At 45.1% G+C, this 20,510-nt stretch overlaps 3 protein-coding genes across 3 annotated transcripts; all 3 read right to left on the bottom strand.

Annotated features, from left to right (window-relative positions):
• Positions 1 to 592: 592 nt before the first annotated feature.
• osbp2a (oxysterol binding protein 2a) lies at positions 593 to 9,363 on the bottom strand. Its single transcript, XM_086134705.1, has 14 exons — positions 9,056 to 9,363; positions 8,162 to 8,367; positions 5,510 to 5,763; positions 5,239 to 5,407; positions 5,067 to 5,175; positions 4,923 to 4,989; positions 4,693 to 4,830; positions 4,362 to 4,607; positions 4,079 to 4,199; positions 3,892 to 3,995; positions 3,697 to 3,792; positions 3,434 to 3,618; positions 3,126 to 3,346; positions 593 to 2,487 (listed from the first exon to the last, which is right to left on the bottom strand). Exons 1-14 carry the CDS (start codon positions 9,214 to 9,216, stop codon positions 2,345 to 2,347), a joined length of 2,220 nt encoding a protein of 739 aa, XP_085990831.1. The 5' UTR covers positions 9,217 to 9,363; the 3' UTR covers positions 593 to 2,344.
• A 560-nt stretch (positions 9,364 to 9,923) lies between these two features.
• atp6v0a2a (ATPase H+ transporting V0 subunit a2a) lies at positions 9,924 to 18,068 on the bottom strand. The gene is made up of 21 exons (XM_086134704.1): positions 17,946 to 18,068; positions 16,941 to 17,603; positions 15,830 to 15,908; positions 15,657 to 15,754; positions 15,130 to 15,267; positions 14,930 to 15,027; positions 14,702 to 14,828; positions 14,496 to 14,578; positions 14,333 to 14,426; positions 14,046 to 14,258; positions 13,806 to 13,956; positions 13,459 to 13,598; positions 13,225 to 13,382; positions 12,485 to 12,575; positions 12,287 to 12,405; positions 11,988 to 12,198; positions 11,740 to 11,859; positions 11,514 to 11,630; positions 11,223 to 11,340; positions 10,902 to 11,073; positions 9,924 to 10,772 (listed from the first exon to the last, which is right to left on the bottom strand). The coding sequence occupies exons 2-21, from the start codon at positions 17,049 to 17,051 to the stop codon at positions 10,670 to 10,672; spliced, it is 2,541 nt and encodes an 846-aa protein (XP_085990830.1). The 5' UTR covers positions 17,052 to 17,603; positions 17,946 to 18,068; the 3' UTR covers positions 9,924 to 10,669.
• A 209-nt stretch (positions 18,069 to 18,277) lies between these two features.
• nfkbil1 (nuclear factor of kappa light polypeptide gene enhancer in B-cells inhibitor-like 1) lies at positions 18,278 to 20,510 on the bottom strand. The gene is made up of 4 exons (XM_086134382.1): positions 19,725 to 20,510; positions 19,341 to 19,453; positions 19,049 to 19,163; positions 18,278 to 18,949 (listed from the first exon to the last, which is right to left on the bottom strand). Exons 1-4 carry the CDS (start codon positions 19,996 to 19,998, stop codon positions 18,375 to 18,377), a joined length of 1,077 nt encoding a protein of 358 aa, XP_085990508.1. The 5' UTR covers positions 19,999 to 20,510; the 3' UTR covers positions 18,278 to 18,374.

Below are 20,510 nucleotides of genomic sequence, written 5' to 3'. Positions count from 1 at the left end.
AACGATGGTGGTAGAGTAAAGAAGGAGAAAAACACATTTGAAACCATCAACCCTGTTTCTTCAATCCCTTTGCCTTGGACAAAGGACAGGAAAGGGTTTGTTTTATAATGTCATGTGAAAGGAACAAGGGATAATTTTAGTCTCCAAACAGCCTATGTTTGGAGTGACTGTTTAGTTTCACATTTATATATTGCAAGTAATGTGTCTTTTTCTTTAGCTATCTATGCTGGCTAACTTTTTACATTGGATGGCAGAAGGCACAATTAATGAGTATATCCAACCAAATATGAATTCACACTCAGACCATTTGTGAACTGAAACAAGGTCTGTTTTCGTTTACTATACAGTACTCTTTTTTCATGGTGTGATGTGACATTTTTTAATGTGCCTTGGCTAAAGTAAATGTTTTGAAATAGCAGGGTCATTGTGCCGCCCTAATGAACAATTGATTCCCTGCTGAAAAATTATATAACAAAAGGTTTAGGTGTTTCAAACATTAATTCTCACAAAAATGCACCGATTGATACGTATGAACACACTCACTGACCACTGTATTAGGTGCATTTGGACAATCATTCACTATGTACAGACATAATATTTAGAAATTTATTTTCAATACATTTTATACACACTGTCTTTTCCCAGGGCCTACGCCCTTTGCACTAACCTGCTGCACACCGACTCCACTACAGTTCTGATGACTAACATTCATCTGAGACAGTGTTGATTCACTTGCACATCTTTATAGTCACACCCATGGAATTAGTTGCTCGGTGCGAAGCCACTCCCTAATTACCATACACAACTATTATGACTGAACTTTCTGGACTGCCCTCTCACTTGCATTCAGTTTCTGCAAGTGTTTAGATACTATAAACTGCCCTGTTGCAGAGATTTAAAAAAAAAACAGTTCTGGCATAAAAAGGCATACAAACTTTCCATTCCATATAATTAAGCAGACAAACAGGAAAAAAAATGTTGCTCATAATTAACTGTATATCAAAGCATGTCAATCATACAGTTGTCAATGTATGGCCCCTTGAACACTGACAGTAGTGAGTACCGGCATGGACAGTAAACACTACCCCAGCGTTGGGTTTTTATTTGAGCTCGAAAAAAAAAAAAGGTAACATTTTCAAGGTCGTCGGGCACAAATGGTGAGTTCACATGTTCCAGTAAGAGTCCCACTCACAGTTATTTGAAAGAGCTTCACACCACTTTTTAAACAGGTGTTCAAGTCAAGCGCGCCCGCGCCCCCAAATAAACATGCATAGCTACTGTACATGTAGTGTGTCAAAAGCTTGGTATTTGGGTAACTTGGGTGTAAACTTCACTGTTGTGCTTTATCCGAACAACGCACAGCCGAAAAACTCAAAAGTATAACCGAACCAAACATCTCATATTTATACAGTAGTGTATTTTCTTGACGTAATGTTAAACAGGAGAGTCAAGTAAATATGGAAACCCTTTCACAATCATTTTGAACGACATCATTCTACTTCTACTATATTTTTCCGAAAGGCAGGCAAAAAAGTCAACCAGCGACTCATATATGTGAACAATAAACTGATTATTATTTTTAAATGTCCATACTAAAGCGGAGTTGCGCCCAAAGCCTTCGGTACTTGTGCTGCTTTGTAGCATTATTGATCCTTAATAAATAGGATGTTTATATATAAATAAATTGGCATTCAGAATACAGTATAAGGTTGTTTTTTTTTTGTGCATCTTAAAAGCACATTTTGCTGCCTGAGCCTATTTTTTGAAGTAAGAGTGCAGTTGACTTATTGCAGACATCTCTAAACGGTAATTACATGGCACAAGCACTCTTATAACTCATTTGTGACAGGTCCAACAAGGCCCACAAATTTGTTGCGGTCAAACTCCCGATTATCTAGGCTCAATCCATTATGTCCTTCAGTGAAAACGTAATTAAAGCAACATACGGTCTCAATGAAATTTCAACCCTTCCACTTAATCTACGATTTAAAAGTCAGATTGCATACATTTCATATAATGGATGATGACTGTTCTCTAGGAACAATGAAGACCTCACTTTACTAGTTCATTCATGTTTAAATGCTAACTATGTCAACGTAGCCTACATCCTAACAATAGCTTTTATTGTTGCCAAAACATTTACTTGGAAAGGAGCTTTCTCCCATCTAGGCAATTTCAGAATTCAATCATGTAAATGAAGTAGGGTGTTGTCAGAAGACGCAAGTATCAAGAAGCGTGTCCTTCCAATCTCGAGAACAGCAACAAGTATGTTTTGGCTGACATATGATCTGACCATATACGTTAGTCCACCATGTCTAAGTGTCAGCCACTGGTTCCATTTGTTCTAGAAGATTTCAGGGCACATCCTCCAGTCCTGCCGCTCTTTGGCCTCCCAGTAGCCTCCCCTGTAGACGTAGCTGCTTTCTCTTGTTGTTTCATCTGTTCTCTTCTCGAACCACAGGGGCTGGTACACATCCACCTCTTGCCCTGCACACATAGATAGATCATGGATTGTATTGAACTGATGTTGTTGCATTTTAGATGGCCTAAAACACATATTGGAAAATACCCAACCACGCTATTTACACAGAACAGAACTCTATGGTTAACAGAAACTATGCTAATGTGCTAATGCTAAGCACCTAAAATGTTAGTCGTTGCCGACATGTGCTTTGACTGCCGCTAAATTCACAATACATCTTTATTCATTATTCATACAGCGCTTTCACAACAGCTGCGTATTAGATGCATTCAATGGAGGAGGGCCACTCTTGATTTTTAAAGCAGAAGGGTCAGGTCATTAGCAGATTAGCTTAGAATGATATATCCAGAATAAAGTTAAAATATGTACTGTATGTAAAAAATGCAAAACTTTTTTATATTAATCACAAAATCATCTTAAAAAACATATCGTTTTAATTAAATGGAGGCCAAAGAATTAAACCGTTTGTGCATCATGATTAATTAAAGGCAGATTCGTTTGGTGTAGGCGACATGGCCACTGGGGGGCAGTATAACTCTGAGGAGAGTTAAAGCTGTTCTAGCATAAACAAAACAACGCTGAATTGTATAATTCGGTTTTTAGAACAATGTAATGTATCATCGAAAATATTGAATGGACTCACCTTCCTCCATGGCTTGCATGGTTTGGACTTCCCTCCTCTTCCTCTCTAGCCTCTGACACTCCTCGAGACGCTGCTTCTGTGTGTTTGCTTCATCCCACAGCCCGGCCTCCATCAGCCGCTGGTCCGGACGCATGCGGCTGTCGGTGGGCGCCACTCCCTCCTCTGGCTCATTCAGAGTCAAAGCCAAGGAGGAGAAATAATGCATGTTCTCTGCATTGTCCCTGAGGAAGTGAAAGGGAAGATGGAAGTGAGCAATGGCGCATTCGGTCATTGCAGAGAAAGGTGGGAAGGAGTTTGAAAGGGCGTACGGGAGAGGGTATTTCTTCCAAAGCAGTTTTGGCTGAAGAGTCTGATAAACTGTCTTTTGTTTGCCTTCGGAGCCTCCACTTCCTTGACTGCTGTCTACTATTTTGGCACTTTCCATCTTTTCATCCCATGTCCCTGATAGGATGTAATGCGCTGTGCCCTCAATGTCCTCCACCATGCCTGTCACCTGGAAAAGAAATCACTTGCCGTTACAGCTATGCGCACATTTGCGAGTCTTACCGGAGGAACGGGGCTGCCATCATACTTTTCGCGGGACATCTCTGGAGAAGTAGCTGTAGGGCGAGAATTTGAGATGGCAGGTGTCCTTGGTGGTGCTGTTTACAATGTCGATGTCCCCGGACTGTCAGAAACAAAGCAAACAAAGCATTCAAGTGTCTTAGTTTGAATGATTAATTCCCCGAATGTGCCCAAAATGAACAAAATGAGGTGAAAACCCGACCTGATCAATCCAGAGTTTCCCCACGATAATATTATGAACCGTTGAGGTCACTTTGCTCCACACGTAATGGTTCCCGCTCGAATGGAACTGCAGGTGAATCTTTCCTATTTTGGATGGAAGGACATGCAGATATCACCCGAAACTAAATTAGGAAAGCATGAAAACACACGCCGCTTATGCTTCTTACCTAGTGGCATGACAGAGATGTACTTCCCGCGGAACTTGCTGTCAATAGTGATGTGTTGCCATAGCGTCCACCCTCGCTGGGAGGCGACGTGGTGGGCAGCAGCTGGTGGATGATGACTCACCTGGGAGTACACCATACAGGGTGATTGAAAACTAACGACCCACTTTAAAATACTTAAAATGATTTTTTTTTTGGAATGAGGAAAACCATCATTTCTGGAGCAAAAAAAGTCTCCAGAATACGTAATCACTGCCAGATGATAATAATCATAACTTTGACACACCTGCTCACAGATGGAGCGGTATCCGTATTCCTGCAGTCGGTCCAGCTCGTAGGTCTCCCCCAGAAGAGGGTTGAAGGGTTTGGACGTGCGATGGGTGGTGGTGGAGTAGGAGGAGACGGAGAAGGCGGCCACCAGGCACATCTGTTCCAGGGAGGAATCGCAGCGAGCCGCCCGGTCAAGGAGCTCGCTGTACTCCACATCCTCGGTCAGACGCTGCAGCATCGACAGCGGCTCGTTGAAGTTGACCTGCCGCCGATCGGGAAGACGGGAGACGGCGATCAAGTGGAATCGAATTCCAATTGTGGTTCGAAACAGTTTGAGGCACATTTACAGGCATGGGAATCTTTGATAAGTCTTTCCCAATACAGTTCTTCATGATGCTCCACAGGTTGAGGGAATAATTGGGTTTGTCTGGAATGCGGCTGCGTCTTGTTCTGCGTAGCTGCATGTGGTTTGAGTCCGAGGTGTCCTGAGAGAAATTGCAACAAGGGGGCTGTCATTTCGTTGTCTTCGCTGCTGTGTGTCAGACAGAAGAGGAAGGAAGTGTGTAAAGGGACCTACGTTCTCGTTGTGGGTCCAGTCACTGGGGACTCCGCCACTCATCATACTCTGACTACTCCCGGAGCGCCTGAGGGAAAGAATTGTCTTGGCGAAGAACGACTGAAAGACAGAACGATTCGTTTCGTATCCACACAAAATCTACACCTGTGCTTGGTTTCTGCATTCACTGTTATGAATGATGGCGCGTCTTCCATGGCGTCAAAGAATTCATCGTTCTCGTCACTCTCGTCCACCTCGCGAGATCTCTGCACACCTGCATCAGCAACGAAAAGCTATTTCTCCCGAGTCGTAATGTATTGACGGCGGTGCGTCTCACCTGTGTACGAGGTGGGCTTCTCCCTCCAGGCCGTCTCCAGGCTGTTGTGCTGTCTGGCTAGCTGTTCAATGGTGGTCTCCAGATAGTGACGCTGCTCTTGCTCATGCTGCAGGGTTTTCTGCCACCTCCGGTTGTGAGACTGTGCTACATCCAGGAAGTCACGACAAGCCTGAGGTGAGAACACAACACAGAACTTAAGACGACGAATCTCCCCCACCCCCATCTCGGAGAGCAGAAGCTAACGAGGACGGCTGCCGGCTCACACACTCACATTGATCATAGCATTGGAGGTGATGCGGAATAGGGCGGCTCGCTCGTTAACCGTCTTCAGTTTATCTGCGCCGTCGACGCACCCGCGGAGATCCTCGAATTCGCTGAGGGAGCGCTGAAGGGCGGCGCCATGCTTTCCGATCAGCTCGTTACAGGTGCGAAGATCATCCAGCTTGCTGGCTAACGTCTTCAGCGCGCCTTGGCTTAAGAACCTAGCATCATGCGGGCTAGGACCTTCTTCATCTCCCGAGTCATCTGCTCAGTGACACCAAAGAGAAACACGCGGATTTCATCCATCTATTCTCTACAGTGTTTGTCCTCATTAGGTTCTGGAAAAATTGCACTTCTACTTTCATTAAAAGGGTCAAAGGTGAGCTAACAGACAGAAGAACAAGGCGTCTCTGATGGTGTCAAGACGGAGGCAACAGGTGGATACCCAAGTTCCTCTATTCCATCTCATTTTGCTAAAGTTGGAGCGAATGCCTTGGCACAGGCGTGCGGGTGAAAACTCGACACAGCCCCTCCCATACACTGCATCCTTTTACGCGAAGGGGAAGCTGTGAATGAGCATGGTTGCCCTGGAAACATAAGCCTGTGTAGTCAGAAGGCTTGGCTATATTTAGTAATGGGGTGGGGGGGGGGGTGACGCAGTCCAATTTGCCGCCACCCCTTTTTTTTCTGAGACTCGCCATCAGTCACAGGGATTTTAAAAGCAGGGCATGTGGGCTGGACTTTCAGCCTGGGCAAAGCACATGAACAAAATCTTAGGATGGGAAATGTTATCAGGGAGAGGTTGGAAAAACCCTTCGAATGTCTGGAGTAGTTTGATGACCCATATAAAGCAGGAAAGAAATAATCTCAATAATGGCTGTTATTTATACGGTGGAGCACCTTTTGCTCTCCGGCCAGCACACACCGAGCAGTAAAGGTGGAGTGGATCTGGAAATACATATGATTTGGAGATACAAGTACGCTGGACAGTTGGGAGATGTTTCTGGTTGTCTTTTGGTGACTCATGAATGCAAGCACACCCACCAATGACAGATGGAGCATCACTATGGACACGCGTGGGAAGACGGAATCAAAGTTGGACTCTCTAACAAGCTGAAAGTTTGCTGGAGCATAACCGCAGCCCAGTTGGCATCTCTTCACTCCTACAATATCCACAAATCCAATATGTGTATAAATTCATTTATTCCTGGAAAGTGGTCACGTCGCTGCCTTTTCTTGTGACCTGAGTCGTAAATCTACAGTAGTTAAACATTTATGTTTTTATATTGGAATCCTTCCGCTGGCGTCCAGAGCCGCTATGAAGGCTGAAATTCACTTTTAGGGGACACAAATAACCTTATTAAAGGGTTTTGCCATTCATAGACAACGTGATTACTTGATTGAAGCCCAAATGCTAACATGGCCAGAGGAAGTGGGAGCATTAAGGAATCAGTACAAAAGAGGACAATTTGTCGAAGTTGTTGCATCAAATAACTCTGACCCAAGTAACCCTAAAATGTTCAAGTAAAATATTCACGTAGAAAATGTCATCAACAGAATATGCAAAGAGCAACTCAAGCACAAAAACTCCAGCTTTGAATAAATGACAAGTGCTCGCTAACTACCGTCTTCAAATGCCCATCAGAGGAAACTAAAAGCAGCCGTGCGACACGCATAGAAACAAACGCGGATGCCTAAAGCTTCTATTTTAAAGTCTTAATCTTGTCCGAGCGCGAAGCAATGAACCGGTTACTTACAAGGTCACTTTCATTGGTCTGCACTCATCCCGCCCTTTCTGCCTGCTTGTGTGCAAAACAATATTTTGAATGAAAATCTTCCTGCTCTCTCTCTCATTTGGTTTATTTTTTTGTTTTTTAACCTCTTGTGCTTCCTGAAGGGGAGGTGGAGCCTAAAGCAAGGTCATTCATTCATTCTTGCTGACGTCATAGCGGAGCACAACACAGAGGGGAGGGGAGGGGAGGGGGGAGGTACATGTGCGGGAGTGCTTTCGTCACGTGGCACTCAGTCCCCAATTGCAGACGTGTATTCAATTCATTTTAAGACACTCCATTACACGCGGGGGTCAAACATGCCATCAGGAAATTAATGATGGCTTTTAAAAAATAAAAAAATTAATGATAGTGTCGGTGGAGTGAAGGACGGCATGATGACGTCAGGCTTTGCAGCGCTCCACATCACTTTAAAACGCCCTTGACCGGTCCTTCTTGAACAACACTTCCCTCTTGTGTCCAGCAAACAACACACAGAATGCTTGCAGGCTGTTTTTTTTCTTTTTGTATTCACATTGTGGCTAAAGTCAGTCAGATTTTGAGTCATGAGAAAAGCGCTCATCGGCCCAGGAGTTCAGTTCATTGGAGTAAATGTAATAAATATGAGCGGTTCATTGACATCTTCTGCCTTATTCTTGCCCAAGCACATACTGCTTATTGGAAAAAACAAAACAAAAACAAGACTTAAACTTAGACAACAACTTAAAATAAATCCATTCTAAATTACCCCTATACCGCCTCTCACTCAAATGGAGCTGGCACAGGAGCCAGGGTGGGTGGTGCAGATGGCGGAGGGATAATAGCCTTGTCTAATCCATACACATTAAACAGCACCATCAATGCGTTGAAACATAACAGAGTGCAAGCCTTACCCGAGTGATGAATGAGAGCATTGGCATTGACTTTAGCTTGCTGCAGGGTCGACAACCAGTGCTGACACTCTGCTTCAGAGGTGGCCTTCAGGTGGTAGCTACGGCCTCCGTTGGTTATCAGCAAGTGGCACGCGTCACCCAGCTCGATGTGAGCGGCTGCCAGAGGAATGGTGCCTCGGCAGGTGTGCCCCATCTCTGCCTGCGTTCTGGAGGGTGGGCAAAAAAGAACAAAAGAAGATATTTGCTAACTTCCTGGACAATGTATGTATTATGGTATACATATGACATGCACAATCAATATCTTCACCCTCTTAAAATTATGACCAACATCATATTTTGACCCCCAAAAAATGTTTTGTCTTCAACATCTCCTCAGGATGAATCAGCAGATGTTTCATAGAATGCGCATGTTGGTTTCAACAAAATTAATCAAAGACTCATTTCTATCGTCCCTCCCACTTTGCGCAAACTGTACAAATACAACTGTACTGTCTCGATCATGTGTTGAGTGAATATCTTCCGCCGTGCAATGTAATTCCGAATACTCTTTTGTTGCCTGTTGGATAAATTCCAAGATTCCATAATTTAAAAAAAAAAAAAGAGAAATGTATGTGGATATCTAAGCCTGTCGAATAATCAATTTAATGAAATTAATTAGAATTATTTGAACTTTAATCATAAATATTTGAAGGGTTTAACACTTAGTGACACAATTTAACATTGAGCAATAATCAGTAATCATTTATTGTGTTTGGTTGTTTTAATATCAGTTTGGATTTTCTAAATACGTTAAAAATATGTATACACTTATTTTTTTTCGAAGAAGCCCAATTTCCGGCCATGAAAGGAATAACGACCTTAATCATAGCCCATGCCCGTTTCTTTTTACGGTACCTGTAATAGGACAGCAGGCCGTTGCTGAGGACGAACCATCGCCTCTGGTATCCCTTCAAGTAGTTGGTCCATTTAAACAGCCAGCCCTTGTGCGTGTCCAGACGGGACAGCTGGATCCCCGGCAGACTCGGGGAGGGCAAACTCCTCACCAGCTCATCCATGGGCTCCTCGGAGGAAAACGCCGCCCGGAGCCGTTAGCCTCCCCGTCCAGATGAGACCAGCTGTGCTGTGCAGCGAAGCTAACCGGATGCTAACCGCGGCTAGCCTGCAGCTGGACGGCTACTGCACGAACTGTCAAAAGATTCCTCCCGGCGCCAACCAAGTCCCCCGAGAGGGGGCGTGGGGGTTGGGGAGGGCGGGGTGTCTAACGCCGGTTGTGAAGATACGGCAGTAACTTGCATTGATGCCCGGTGTGAAAGCACACACTCCTGTCTTCTAATCACTTTTACTTTGACGACGAACGTTGTAATAAAGAGCTCACGACGTTGCCATATAGTGGCGGCGGCAGGTGTATGGCAACGTTTGAGGACAAAAGAAGTAAATAAAGAGACTGAAATAGGAAATGAATTCGCTATTTGAATGTAAAACGAGATTAAATATACTTCGGTTTAATTGATACTCCCCCCTTTCAATTAATTTAAACTTCTACAGTCGGGATAGTAGATTGCAACGCAAATGAGGCCAATTCGTTTGCGACCGCGTTGTCAGAATACGGCACGAATATAGCGCATAAAAATGGAAACCCTCATTAATATTTATATGTAATATATGTGACTTGGTGGCCAGGATGTTGTGAGAATTTACTTGTGTCGAATGCACTCGTATGCCCGATTATAGCTCCGTGTTAATGAAATAAAATGCGTTACCGTTTCTAATTGCTTGCGAGTCTTGAAAGCTTTATTTAACACATCAAAATGGCAAAATATCAAGACTCTCATACAGATAGTTGTTTAAATAAATACCATGATTAACCATATCAACATATACAAGAAGCATTGGTTGCATTTTTTTCTACATATGACAGAGAAGGTTACATTTAAATAAATGACTGAATATTCAAATAGCCAATACATTGTTTGAATTTGGCATCGTCACAATCATAAACAAGAAAAAAGTGTATACAATCATTTCTGAAAAGTGCTTATTTTGCTCGAGAACTTTTCATTTGTTTGATGAAATTCCGGGGAGCAAAAACCCACCTAAAATCACCCAAATCACTAGTAAAGCGTTATGGAACTATATTGTGATCCTGAAACTGTTTATTAACTGTACACTGTGCTGTATAATAGTTGGTTTTCAATCCAATTTCGATAATCCACAGCACAACGTAATTTAAAATCACCGGCGTGCCTTGGAGAGTTGCCCGATATCACAACTGTATTTTTAAAATCATCAACAAATGTACAACCTGTGATTTTTGCTGGGTGGAGAAGTAAGGCAGTCAGCAGAGCAGGTAGATTTTTTTTTTTTGTGTTTGTTTCAAATCATCATGGTGGGGGAAAAAAAAGGTTGCTACGAGAGTGAATCGTCTTGAGGGTTCCTTGTCATTTTCACAGTGAGAACTGTCCCAGTGTATGCGGCATCCTTACCAATTCCGCTTGCCTATTCAACAATTTAGAGGAGGCCATCGTGCTCGAAAACAGAGGGCAGCAGCGAGAAGTCAAAGGGTACAAACTTGACACCTGTCCCGTGGTAGAATTTGTTCTGAAACTCCACCCTGAAGATAAACGTAACACGGTCATATTAGCATTCGGTTCACGTGCAATTTTTGCCAAATGGTGAAAACCAATTACAATAAATCGAGGGCAAGATGTGGTTTCATAGGGTGGTGATGACGTTAGCTCACCAGTGCAGGCGGAGAGCGTGCAGGAAGGCTGACAAGCCTTCCATGACTAGCAGAATGGACACGGTGAGCAGCGCGAAGGCGCCAAACACAGGCACTAAAAACACCACGCCGACTCTGGTTGTGATCCGCAGGCCCAGGCGCATCACCATGTCCCACAACACCTCTGACAGCTCTGCAAGCGCATTACGACAACAACCGGCCATGCTGTTAAATGAACACCACCTGACAGTATGGATCAAAAGTGAGCATTTTCTTTCGCTTGGAATCGGATATCAGTACATCGCGATAGATTGCGAGTGTGTCAAACTGCGCTACTCTTACGCGCGTGTGCCAAGCTGAGTGCCCAGAGTCGCAGGTACGAAGCGGTGTTGGAGATGCAGCCCAGGCAATACTCGATAGTGTGGATGGCCTGATGCAGGAGCACGTCGGCAAAGTCAAACTGTTGCACAAATGCCAACGGAAACAAGTTACTCTTGAGGGAAAGTTGGCAATACATCTGTCAAAATGGAAGGAGTTACTTTTGACCCCGAATCAAACACAGATATAAATGCACAAAATAGTACAAAAAAAGCACGAAAATGTGTTCCAACGGTAAACTGGTATTTCTCTCACCTCTCTAGGACGAAGGTCCCTGTGGGTCATCTCATCCAGTCCCTCCTCTTCATCGTCCTCGTAAGCTGCCGCTGCCGAACCGTCATCCTCGCTAACGCGCCTCACCCTCTCGTAGCCCTTGCGGACGTAAACAATGTTACTTTCGGACACATGGAATCTTTGTGGTCAGAGATCCTCGGATATCAGGTCTTATTAAATCGGTCCCTGATGCCAAGGGAAGACCTACTCTGCGCCTGCGGAGCCCTTTCCCTCCGCGATGCATCCAATAGAGGAACAGAGGTTTTCCTAACAACAGCATGGGGGCACACAGCATGGCGATCGCGAGCAGGAAAATCTGCAGCCCCATCTGGGAAACAGAAGGGAATTTGGGGGGGAGGGTGGATATATATATATATATATATATATATATATATATATATAATTATATACTGTATATATTTTTAAGGTTGACAGTCCTTCGCGGCGTGGCGTTACCTGTCCCGAGTAGAGAGGAGCGACGTCCTTGCCCTGCATGACAAACATGTTAATGAAGTGGATGAGGATGCTGGGAGCTTGACTGGAGTCCCGCGCCGAGAAGGCCAACCACTTGTAAACGATCATGAAGACCAGGTAGCCGAAGAGACAAAGCAGGAAGAGCAGTTCGGGGAGAAACAGCAGATAGACGTCATACTTCTGCTGGAAGTGCCTAAGGCGAAAGGAAGAACGTATTGATGATGAGCTAAGGTATTGCTTCTGTGCAATCATCATTTTGGTGTATAACTGTGGCGACTCACAAGTGGTTAAAAACACTCAAAACCACACCAAAACTCATGTGGATGACTCCAATGATCACAGACATCTTCATTTTATACGAATTAAGGAAGGACAGCCGGTTAACCGCCATGCTCCATATCTGTTGAGTTAAAAAAAAAAAAGAAAAGTGATGACACATCATTTGACTAATTGTATAAGCGCTGAGTGCATTTACTCACAGGATCGATGCCAAACGGGTACGGGCCCGAGAACACTCCGCTAACGTTGGGGTCCAACGTGAGCAAAGTGTTTGTTTGAAGTGTTTTGTTCCTGTAACGTACAAAACAGGCCATTCCCATTAGGCTCAAAGCATGGACACATGTCCTGGGATTATATGGGAGTTAAATTTGTTGTAAATGTTTTACTCTAAAACTATTGATCAATTATATATACAGTAAATACACAAAAAATCTCCACGTAATCAATCAAGTGAATGCCGTAATGAGCCACACTAGCATAATACTTTGATGTGTAAAAAGGGGACCGAAAACTATCACCCTGCGGGCCACAAAGGGCTCCCGGGCCGTGAGTTTGAGACCACTGGTGAATGACATTATGAAAATTCGAAATGTACAGCAAATACATAAACGTACAAAATGTATAAAAATACTGCCGTGAAAAAAAAATCATTCTTTTTATACTTCCATATTAAATCATAATTAAACTATGATGTTGATTTTCACAAACATTTCTTCTATGGTCTAAATACGAATATAAATTATAAAGTGATCATGAGGTGGGTTCACATGCAGTCTTGAGGCCTCTTTGAAATGTTCTGTATCATCTCAACAAAACGTGCATGAAATGTGGTTCGAGTTTTCAGTTCGAGGCCAAATGGCAATTTCACTTCCCATACTATGTCAGATGTCCCCGAGTTCCCAGTGAAGGGACTTTTGCAACCCCGTGATGAATAACATACGTCCACTGCTGACTGGTGAACATGGCCTTGACGCTCCAACCCGAGCCGAAGATGTTGAGAGATTTGGAGAAACAATCGTTGTAAATGAGGCCGGTGTAGACGGAGAAGAGCCCCATCATGAGAATAATGTAGCGCCCGTTGAAGAAGGTTGCCCATATCTGCAGAGGTCATTTCTGTTAGTGGAATCTTTTGAGGGGGCGGGGCGTCATCATGTGATGCACTGGAAATGCTCACCTCATTACCGGAGCGTTTCCTCATCTGCTTTTTTTCTGTCAGCACCATCCAGAGCGCAAAGAAGCTCATCACCGTGCCGTGGCCCAAGTCGCCAAACATGACGGCGAACAGGAAGGGGAACGTGATGATGGTGTAGGGTGCTGCAATTTAAAAAAGAAAAAAAAAACAACACCACAAAATAATCTCACCCAAATTATGTTGTACCATTTTGAAAAGTGCATACCCGTATAACGGTGCTACAACAAATCAAGGAGTTCCTTTTATTTTGAAATTTCTCCCCCCCCCCCCCCGGAAGGGGTCCCTGGACTCAAAAGTCTGAGAACCAGCATGACCCACGCGGCGCTTACCTGGGCTCACCTCACGATAGTCCCCCACCCCGTAGGCCTCCACGATGCTTTGAAATCCACACGTGAACTTGTTGGTTCGGACTAAGGTGGGAGGGGTGTCGGTGCTCGGGATGCGGTTCACAAACGATGGAACAGTTGCGTCGCCTTTTCGCTGAGGGGGAGAATATAAAACATGATGGAACACGTATCCTGAAACCAAACACCGACTTTTGTCAAAGCAAAATGTTGCGCCTTCCTTACCGAGCCTTCCTCTAGCGCCCCCCGCAGGTTAGCCAGGTCACTGACAGGACACCACACCTCGGCGATCAAACACTTGTTGGTGACGTCGAAACTGCACAGGTTGAGGATGTGGTAGATGGCCTTCATCTTTTTCACCTGCACGACCCAAGCGTACGCCGACTCCGCGGCCCTCTGGAGCACCTGCTTCAGGTAGTCCTCGGTGCGATGCAAAACCTGCGGGGGAACAGGAGCTCTCGCCTTATCGCGTTCGATGACAAAACCACCACGATCGGTCTGAGCCGCTCTACGTTGTTGAGGTCTTGGATGCGCGTGCGTAAGCTGTCCAACATGTCCGCCCTCTCTTCGTCGTTTTCGGGGTGAGGATAGAGATGACAGTGGTAGCTGAGGAGAACGGTGAGCTCAATACATCACCGGCTGAAAGCGAGGAACTTGCGGCGACGAAGAACTCACCAATCGCAGATTTTTTGAACCTTCTGTCCAATCTGGTCGCCCCAGAAGGAGATGAGGAACACAACGCTCTTGCTTATCTCACCCTAAAACGACACCAAGCGCGCCCATGATTGGCTCGGCAACCGGCACGTGATTTCTTCACAGCTCACCCGCCACCCGACAGAGGACAAGCGAAAATAGAACGCAAGCGTTTGAAATTAGCTCACCGTGTCGAGGTCAGCGAGGTTCTCATCCACTTCCGCGTAGCTGAGGATGGTGTAGCCCTTGCACACCCTCCAGAGCATGCGCTCAAAGGCCTCCACTTTCACCCGCTGGATGAGACCGGAGATGAATCTACAAGCGGGCGCACAATCACGTGGAGCCAAGTCACGATAAAGTTATGTCCATTCGAGTACACGCAGTGTGCTCCTACACAGCGCGTGATGGCGGCTCACCCAAGCTTGGCTCCGAGTCTTTGCATGCCAGTGTAGCCCGACACCGAGTCTGTCTCCATGGTGGGGAATTCTTCATATTGGGGACCAAGAGCCTCGTGCTAATTACCACATGAAAGGGGACACGACAACATATTTATCCGTGATGAGGGATGCTCTAACGTATTTGCGGAAGTGACGCAAGCGAGCTGAAAGACACTCACTCTGGAGCGGCTGTGGATGAAGGCGCGCGTGATCTTCAGCATGTGGGTGTACTCGATGAGCTCCAGCAGGTTCCTGCGCAGCTTCTCTTTGTTCCTCGCCACCTCGCTGAGCTCCATCTCCAGCCTCTGAAGCTGCTCCTGAAAATGACAACAAAGCAGTCCATACGGTTTGGGGGAATCCTGATTTCTTTGCAATTTGTTCATGAGGTGATGGCAACTGGGACTTCTGTCGCTCAAGTAAACGGTTGGGAACACACCGCCGAATGCACTGTAATCTTGCAGGGTCTGCAAAAAACACCCCGTCTAAAAAAGGCATCCTTGTACCCGAAATGTTTGAGAACCCCTGATTTAACTCATTCAGTTCCAGCCAATTCTAGACCTAGTCTGAAAAGACGTTTAAAAACGTCTTTGGGAGTGAATGAGTAAAAAGGCTCAGAAAAGGCGAGTGAAATTTTTAAAATGATTACCCCAACAATCTGGATGGAGGGATTGATACCTCAGGTAGCACATCGGCTGTCAACACTTACCATGATCTCCAGGACTTGTCTCGGCGGAGGAGCAAGCGGGCTCTCGTCGTCCTCAGGAACGGCAATCTTAGCCTTTTGGATCTCCCTTAAAAGATAACCTGGCCGCAATAGAGAACGGGTTTGGTTTTGCCGATGTCGTACGTGAAGTATCATCCCAAGGGAGCTGCCTTTACCCAGAATCCTCTCCATCTCCTCGCATCTTTTGATCTCGCTGACAAAGCGTCGCTGGAAGGAGCTGACGCTTGGATTGAGCTGAAATCATCAACAAAGTTCATGGTGATCGTTGGGGGAGAGCTCAGTTAACAGCACAGTTGGATTTTTGTATAGAAAGTGCAAAAAGAAAAAGAAATGCACATCAACACCATCTTCTGTTTCTCAGTACCCTTTGAGGATTAGCAGTACAGAAAATGGATGGATGGTGAATCTTTTACCCTGAGATTCAGCTAACGAGATACAATAAAACGTCTGCATTAAAATAAGAATGTTCCATTTTGATCGTAAGGAAGTCAAATGGAAGACATTTTTAAAGACCTTTGTAAGGCTACGTTGACCAAATTCAGAACTCATATTCAACATGACCTTGAGGACAACAAACAGTGCAGCAACCCATGTAGACAGACAATATTTATTATCCTGTGCTAAGATCGACGATAATACCGCTGCTTGCCGAGCCATTTTGTTAAACTCTTCACGTATGTCTTCATTAGACTGCCCCCTAGTGGCTAAAACGCACAATCGACAAAACACAAAGGGTTGGATTGGATGAATAGGATTGCCAATGCACTCAAAGAGGGTGATTATTTGTGATACAAATACTTTATGCTAGTTACGAATGTGGTCAGGGAACAAATTACACTTGTATACTTAAAACAAAAATTTGTTACTCACTGTTGCATGTTTAGTAACAAATTCTGCTGTATGAATGACAAGTGGACAGACAGTTTCACCGCATCTTCTGGAAGGTCATTTAATTGCCTGTCAATAAATGTCACCGGCATAGCTTGCTGAATAAAAATATATTATTTTGAGTAAATTAATATTTTTTTTCGGAACAATTATGTTAAATGCGATCATTTCCCCACCGCACACCTGATGATATATCGTGGCACAAATGTGGTGCTGCACAATAGCTGCGAATCATTGATTTAGCAGATGCCTGATGGGGAGACCTTGGTCTACTCTACAACAATGCAGGTTCACTTTCGATGCACGCGAGGAAGCCCGCAAAAAATAATAAAACACTAAAAATACATATGATGTATTTTAATTGTTGTGAATACTTACATCTCGGAACTCGACCAGGCCCAGCTCACCGAGCTCACTGATGCAGTCGTACTCCGAACCGGATTGCAAAAACAACTGGGCCAAGCACATCTCTTCACTCCGAAACACCATCTTGAAACGTGGCGCTTGTCACCGATTGTGTCTTTATGGAACAAAACTCAATGCAGCACGCAGCATCGCGCGATTCTGCAGCCCTTCGCCAATTATTACGAGGATTAATTATGAATTGGGATTATCCTCATGCTGCAGCACCCCTTGCAGGTCCGTCGAGTTATCCTTTCCAAAATCAGGTGGGCTGTTAAAAGGACAAAAAAGGCCGAAAACGAAGACAAAAGCTTCTCAGATGCGTCGAGATGGGCTTCATCCTCGATACCTTTCGACACCTGTCACTTGACGCTTTCAAGACACCGAGCGCAAAGCGCAGCACCGCCTTGTACAAACGGTACCTACCACCGGCGGTCTAAAAGAGAAATAATCCAGTTCTCGTTGTAGCTAGCAGCTCCACGCAGGTTAAAAGCGCGTCACGGGTGGGAAATGAGCGCTGGCCTTTCTTCATTCGCACCGCCTCGGCTCGCCAATTGACAACAGATTGAGTCCGGGCTGGGTTGCCAGATCCAATGTATCCCGCCCCCATCACCATGGAGGAAAAGGTCCTTCCCGACTCTGTAAACACGAAAAATCCGAATGAGAGATAGAATGACTTTTTATTAAAATGATTCATTAAAAACACGAATTATTCTTTTGGCATTATTCATGTGATGACAAAACGTATAAATGAGCGAAATCGGATGGTTTTCAATTCAGTCGGACCAGTTTGATTATTTTGTATCTCGAAGAACAAATTCGTAAATTGTATGAGTAAATTGCAATAAGCCGATAAAATCAAACAGTTAACGCAAATGCATGACAACAACGCGTTTTTACGGTACAGTATTTGTACCGTTTTCGACACATTATGGTTGCTGGAAAAAGCGGGTCCGTTTAAAAACCTGGCAACCAACTCACCATTCCGTCACTGTCTGCTGGTTCCATCCTTTGTGTCAGACCTCCTTTGTCCACGTTTACCTTAAGAACTCCTTTTAATTTACCAAATAAAAATCCACTGCGAGTGTGAAAGGTTAAAGTACAAAGTTGCCAATGGAACACCAGGATTAACGACTCATGGTTTTGCAATGTGAGGACAGCCAGTTGTGATGGTGTGTACGCTTGCGCAAACCTCATCAGTTACTTTTTCTTCTCTCGAAAATATTTTTTTTCTCCTGCACAGGTTATGGGTCATATGAATTGTGTATAAATTGCGTTCGACTGTATAAATAAAGACTCAGACGCATTCCATGTGCATTGTTCAAGTTTTAATGAAAGAAATATTTCGAGGAAAGAAGTGATGACTATAAATTCTGCAGGAGCTGGAATTGAGCACCCGAAAATCTCAAGTCATGGCTTCAGGCTTTGAGCCAGTCTATTGAGTTCTTGCGACAGAGCAGTCACCGTGTCCAAGATGCGCTGCTTGTCCTTCCCGTCCAGCCGAGCTTCGCACCTCTGAGCGAATTTGTCGGGATGCCACAGCGCCTGTTGCTTGCGCAGAGCCTTGCGGAAGCCAGCCGTGTCCTTGCGGTCCACGCCGTGCAGCATGACGTCCGCCATCTCCTGAACGGTGCCGCGCGGCGCCGGCCAGGGGATGTCGCCGTAGCTCAGCAGCTGGGCGCCGCCGCCGTGAAACGTGGCCGCGCACATCTGCTCATAGTGCCGTTTCTTACCCTGCCGAGTTTCCTCCTCTTTGCGGGCGGCGCGAGACAAATACTCTTCGTGTTCCTTCTGCAGCCTGGCGTGCAGCTCCTTGTAGCTCTGCTCCTCCTCTTCTCGCTTATTCTTCTTAGTCCTCCCGCTAAACGACGAGGCGGCCATTCTCTGAGCTTCCGCGTGCTTCTTGGAAAAATATTCTCTTCTGATGCGATCGGCCCAGTCACCGTAGTCCTCCTCGTCTTCATCGACAGGAAGGAAGTCATCCGCTGTAAAAGGGGACATGTGAAAATTAGAAAAAATAAAAACAAAAAATTATAAATGATAGTGATTAGCTCAATAGCTAGACAGACAGACGTGGATTTTACCATCATAAACTCCAAAGGTTTCGCAGAACTCATCCTCACATTCGCCAAACAGCTTCTCCATCCAGTCTCTCTCAGTGTCAGCTCGAGATGGGCCACTTGCGCCTTGTCCAAAAGGCTGCAACAATGCATCATATTAGAGCTGGGCAATTCATGGAAATTTTATTGGGATTTCCCTTTTTGGCTTCTCGCAATCTTAAAAACACGACAATCGAAGAAGAAACGCTAAATGCTGTTCATGTATTCATTTGTACTGTAGGAGTAATTCCTCTACTAAATGTAAACCGGATGCTACCTCGGGGTGTTTGAAGCCAATCAGCAGGTCCTGGGGCGTCACACCTGCCATGTTTGAGGCGTCCATGGCTTCCGGGCAACTCTTTCTGAGAGGCACAACCAGGTCGTCATAAGCTGCAGGAAGAACAAGAACAATCGATATCGGTGATGAGAAGTACTTTGCATCAGTTGCTGCAGATGCAAACCGCGATGAAACAAGCAAGCATTGGAGAGGAATATTATTGTGCAGTAACTCCTTATTTTTCAATCAAAGCAGTCAGAGGGGTTTAGGATTGGTTGTCCCATTTTGTTCTGAGTTTAGTGCCTTGTCCTGAAGTCCGGCTGGCTTAATAACAACAAACACATCCACAGCGACTTCATGGTAGCTAGTTCGTGTCCAACCCACCAGTTTTTCCGCGTTTAAGAGCCCTGTTGACGGCGACGTGTAGCGCCGTGTCTCCTTTCTTGTCGGCCCGGAGCACATCGGCTCCGTGGTCGAGCAGCAGCCGCACTACGGCGTCGTCCCCCAGGCTACATGCGAGCTGCAGCGGGCTCCTTTGCCTCTTGCCCTGAGAGAAGTTGACGTCTAAGTCCCGGTGCTTCCGCAGGTATGTCTTGAGTTTGAAGAGGCTGCCCTCCTCGACATACTTCCACATCCGCTTCTGTGCTCTCGTCAGCATATCGAATGTTCTCAATTTATTCGATTAAATAAACGATCGGACTTGCCTATTGACGGCCGGCGCATTTTGTGACAGCGGCAGTTGGTCGCAGGTTTTCCGGTGGCGGAGGGAGAGATAACGGAAGTGATCTGCACCAATGACGTCAGTACGTCTTCAATTAAATTCCGGCTACAAACTGGAGTGTGCAAACATATGTTCCGGACACTGTGTGCTCTTGCCGCTAGATGTCAGCATTGACTTTTTCACTGCAGCGCCGCATATAAATAATAATAATAAAATAATATATTTCATGTCCAGTATACGGCGCTGTTTCAACGTAAATTTAAAAAAAGCACACACACTATCTATCTATCTAATGCTACGCAACATACCACGATTATTTACTCATTCCAATGCCATTCCCCACTCTCCATTTTCTAGGGAATACGCTGACATTATGCCTGCACGAAATACACAGTGACCACATGCAATTAGTTCCACGGTGTTTATAAACATGTGCGAGATTCCACACG

Source organism: Hippocampus guttulatus, chromosome 17, assembly GCF_054856545.1.
Source record: "Hippocampus guttulatus isolate MCC_2025c chromosome 17, RoL_Hgut_1.0, whole genome shotgun sequence".
Taxonomy (NCBI): domain Eukaryota; kingdom Metazoa; phylum Chordata; class Actinopteri; order Syngnathiformes; family Syngnathidae; genus Hippocampus; species Hippocampus guttulatus.
This window is presented reverse-complemented; position numbering and strand designations above follow the sequence as displayed.

Excerpts from the sequence above, each read along its gene's own strand:
- osbp2a (XM_086134705.1), bottom strand. The coding sequence starts at position 9,216 with ATGGATGAGCTGGTGAGGAGTTTGCCCTCCCCGAGTCTGCCGGGGATC. Across the intron at positions 8,368-9,055 it reads GGCCTGCTGTCCTATTACAG|AACGCAGGCAGAGATGGGGC; the intron begins GTACCGTAAAAA and ends CCCACCCTCCAG. Across the intron at positions 4,990-5,066 it reads AATGCAGAAACCAAGCACAG|GCGCTCCGGGAGTAGTCAGA; the intron begins GTGTAGATTTTG and ends TCTTTCCCTCAG.
- nfkbil1 (XM_086134382.1), bottom strand. The coding sequence starts at position 19,998 with ATGCTGACGAGAGCACAGAAGCGGATGTGGAAGTATGTCGAGGAGGGC. Across the intron at positions 19,454-19,724 it reads TCTTAAACGCGGAAAAACTG|CTTATGACGACCTGGTTGTG; the intron begins GTGGGTTGGACA and ends TTCTTCCTGCAG. Across the intron at positions 19,164-19,340 it reads TTGGCTTCAAACACCCCGAG|CCTTTTGGACAAGGCGCAAG; the intron begins GTAGCATCCGGT and ends GCATTGTTGCAG.
- atp6v0a2a (XM_086134704.1), bottom strand. The coding sequence starts at position 17,051 with ATGGTGTTTCGGAGTGAAGAGATGTGCTTGGCCCAGTTGTTTTTGCAA. Across the intron at positions 13,383-13,458 it reads GGAAACGCTCCGGTAATGAG|ATATGGGCAACCTTCTTCAA; the intron begins GTGAGCATTTCC and ends TGACCTCTGCAG. Across the intron at positions 10,773-10,901 it reads CACGCTCTCCGCCTGCACTG|GGTGGAGTTTCAGAACAAAT; the intron begins GTGAGCTAACGT and ends GTTTATCTTCAG.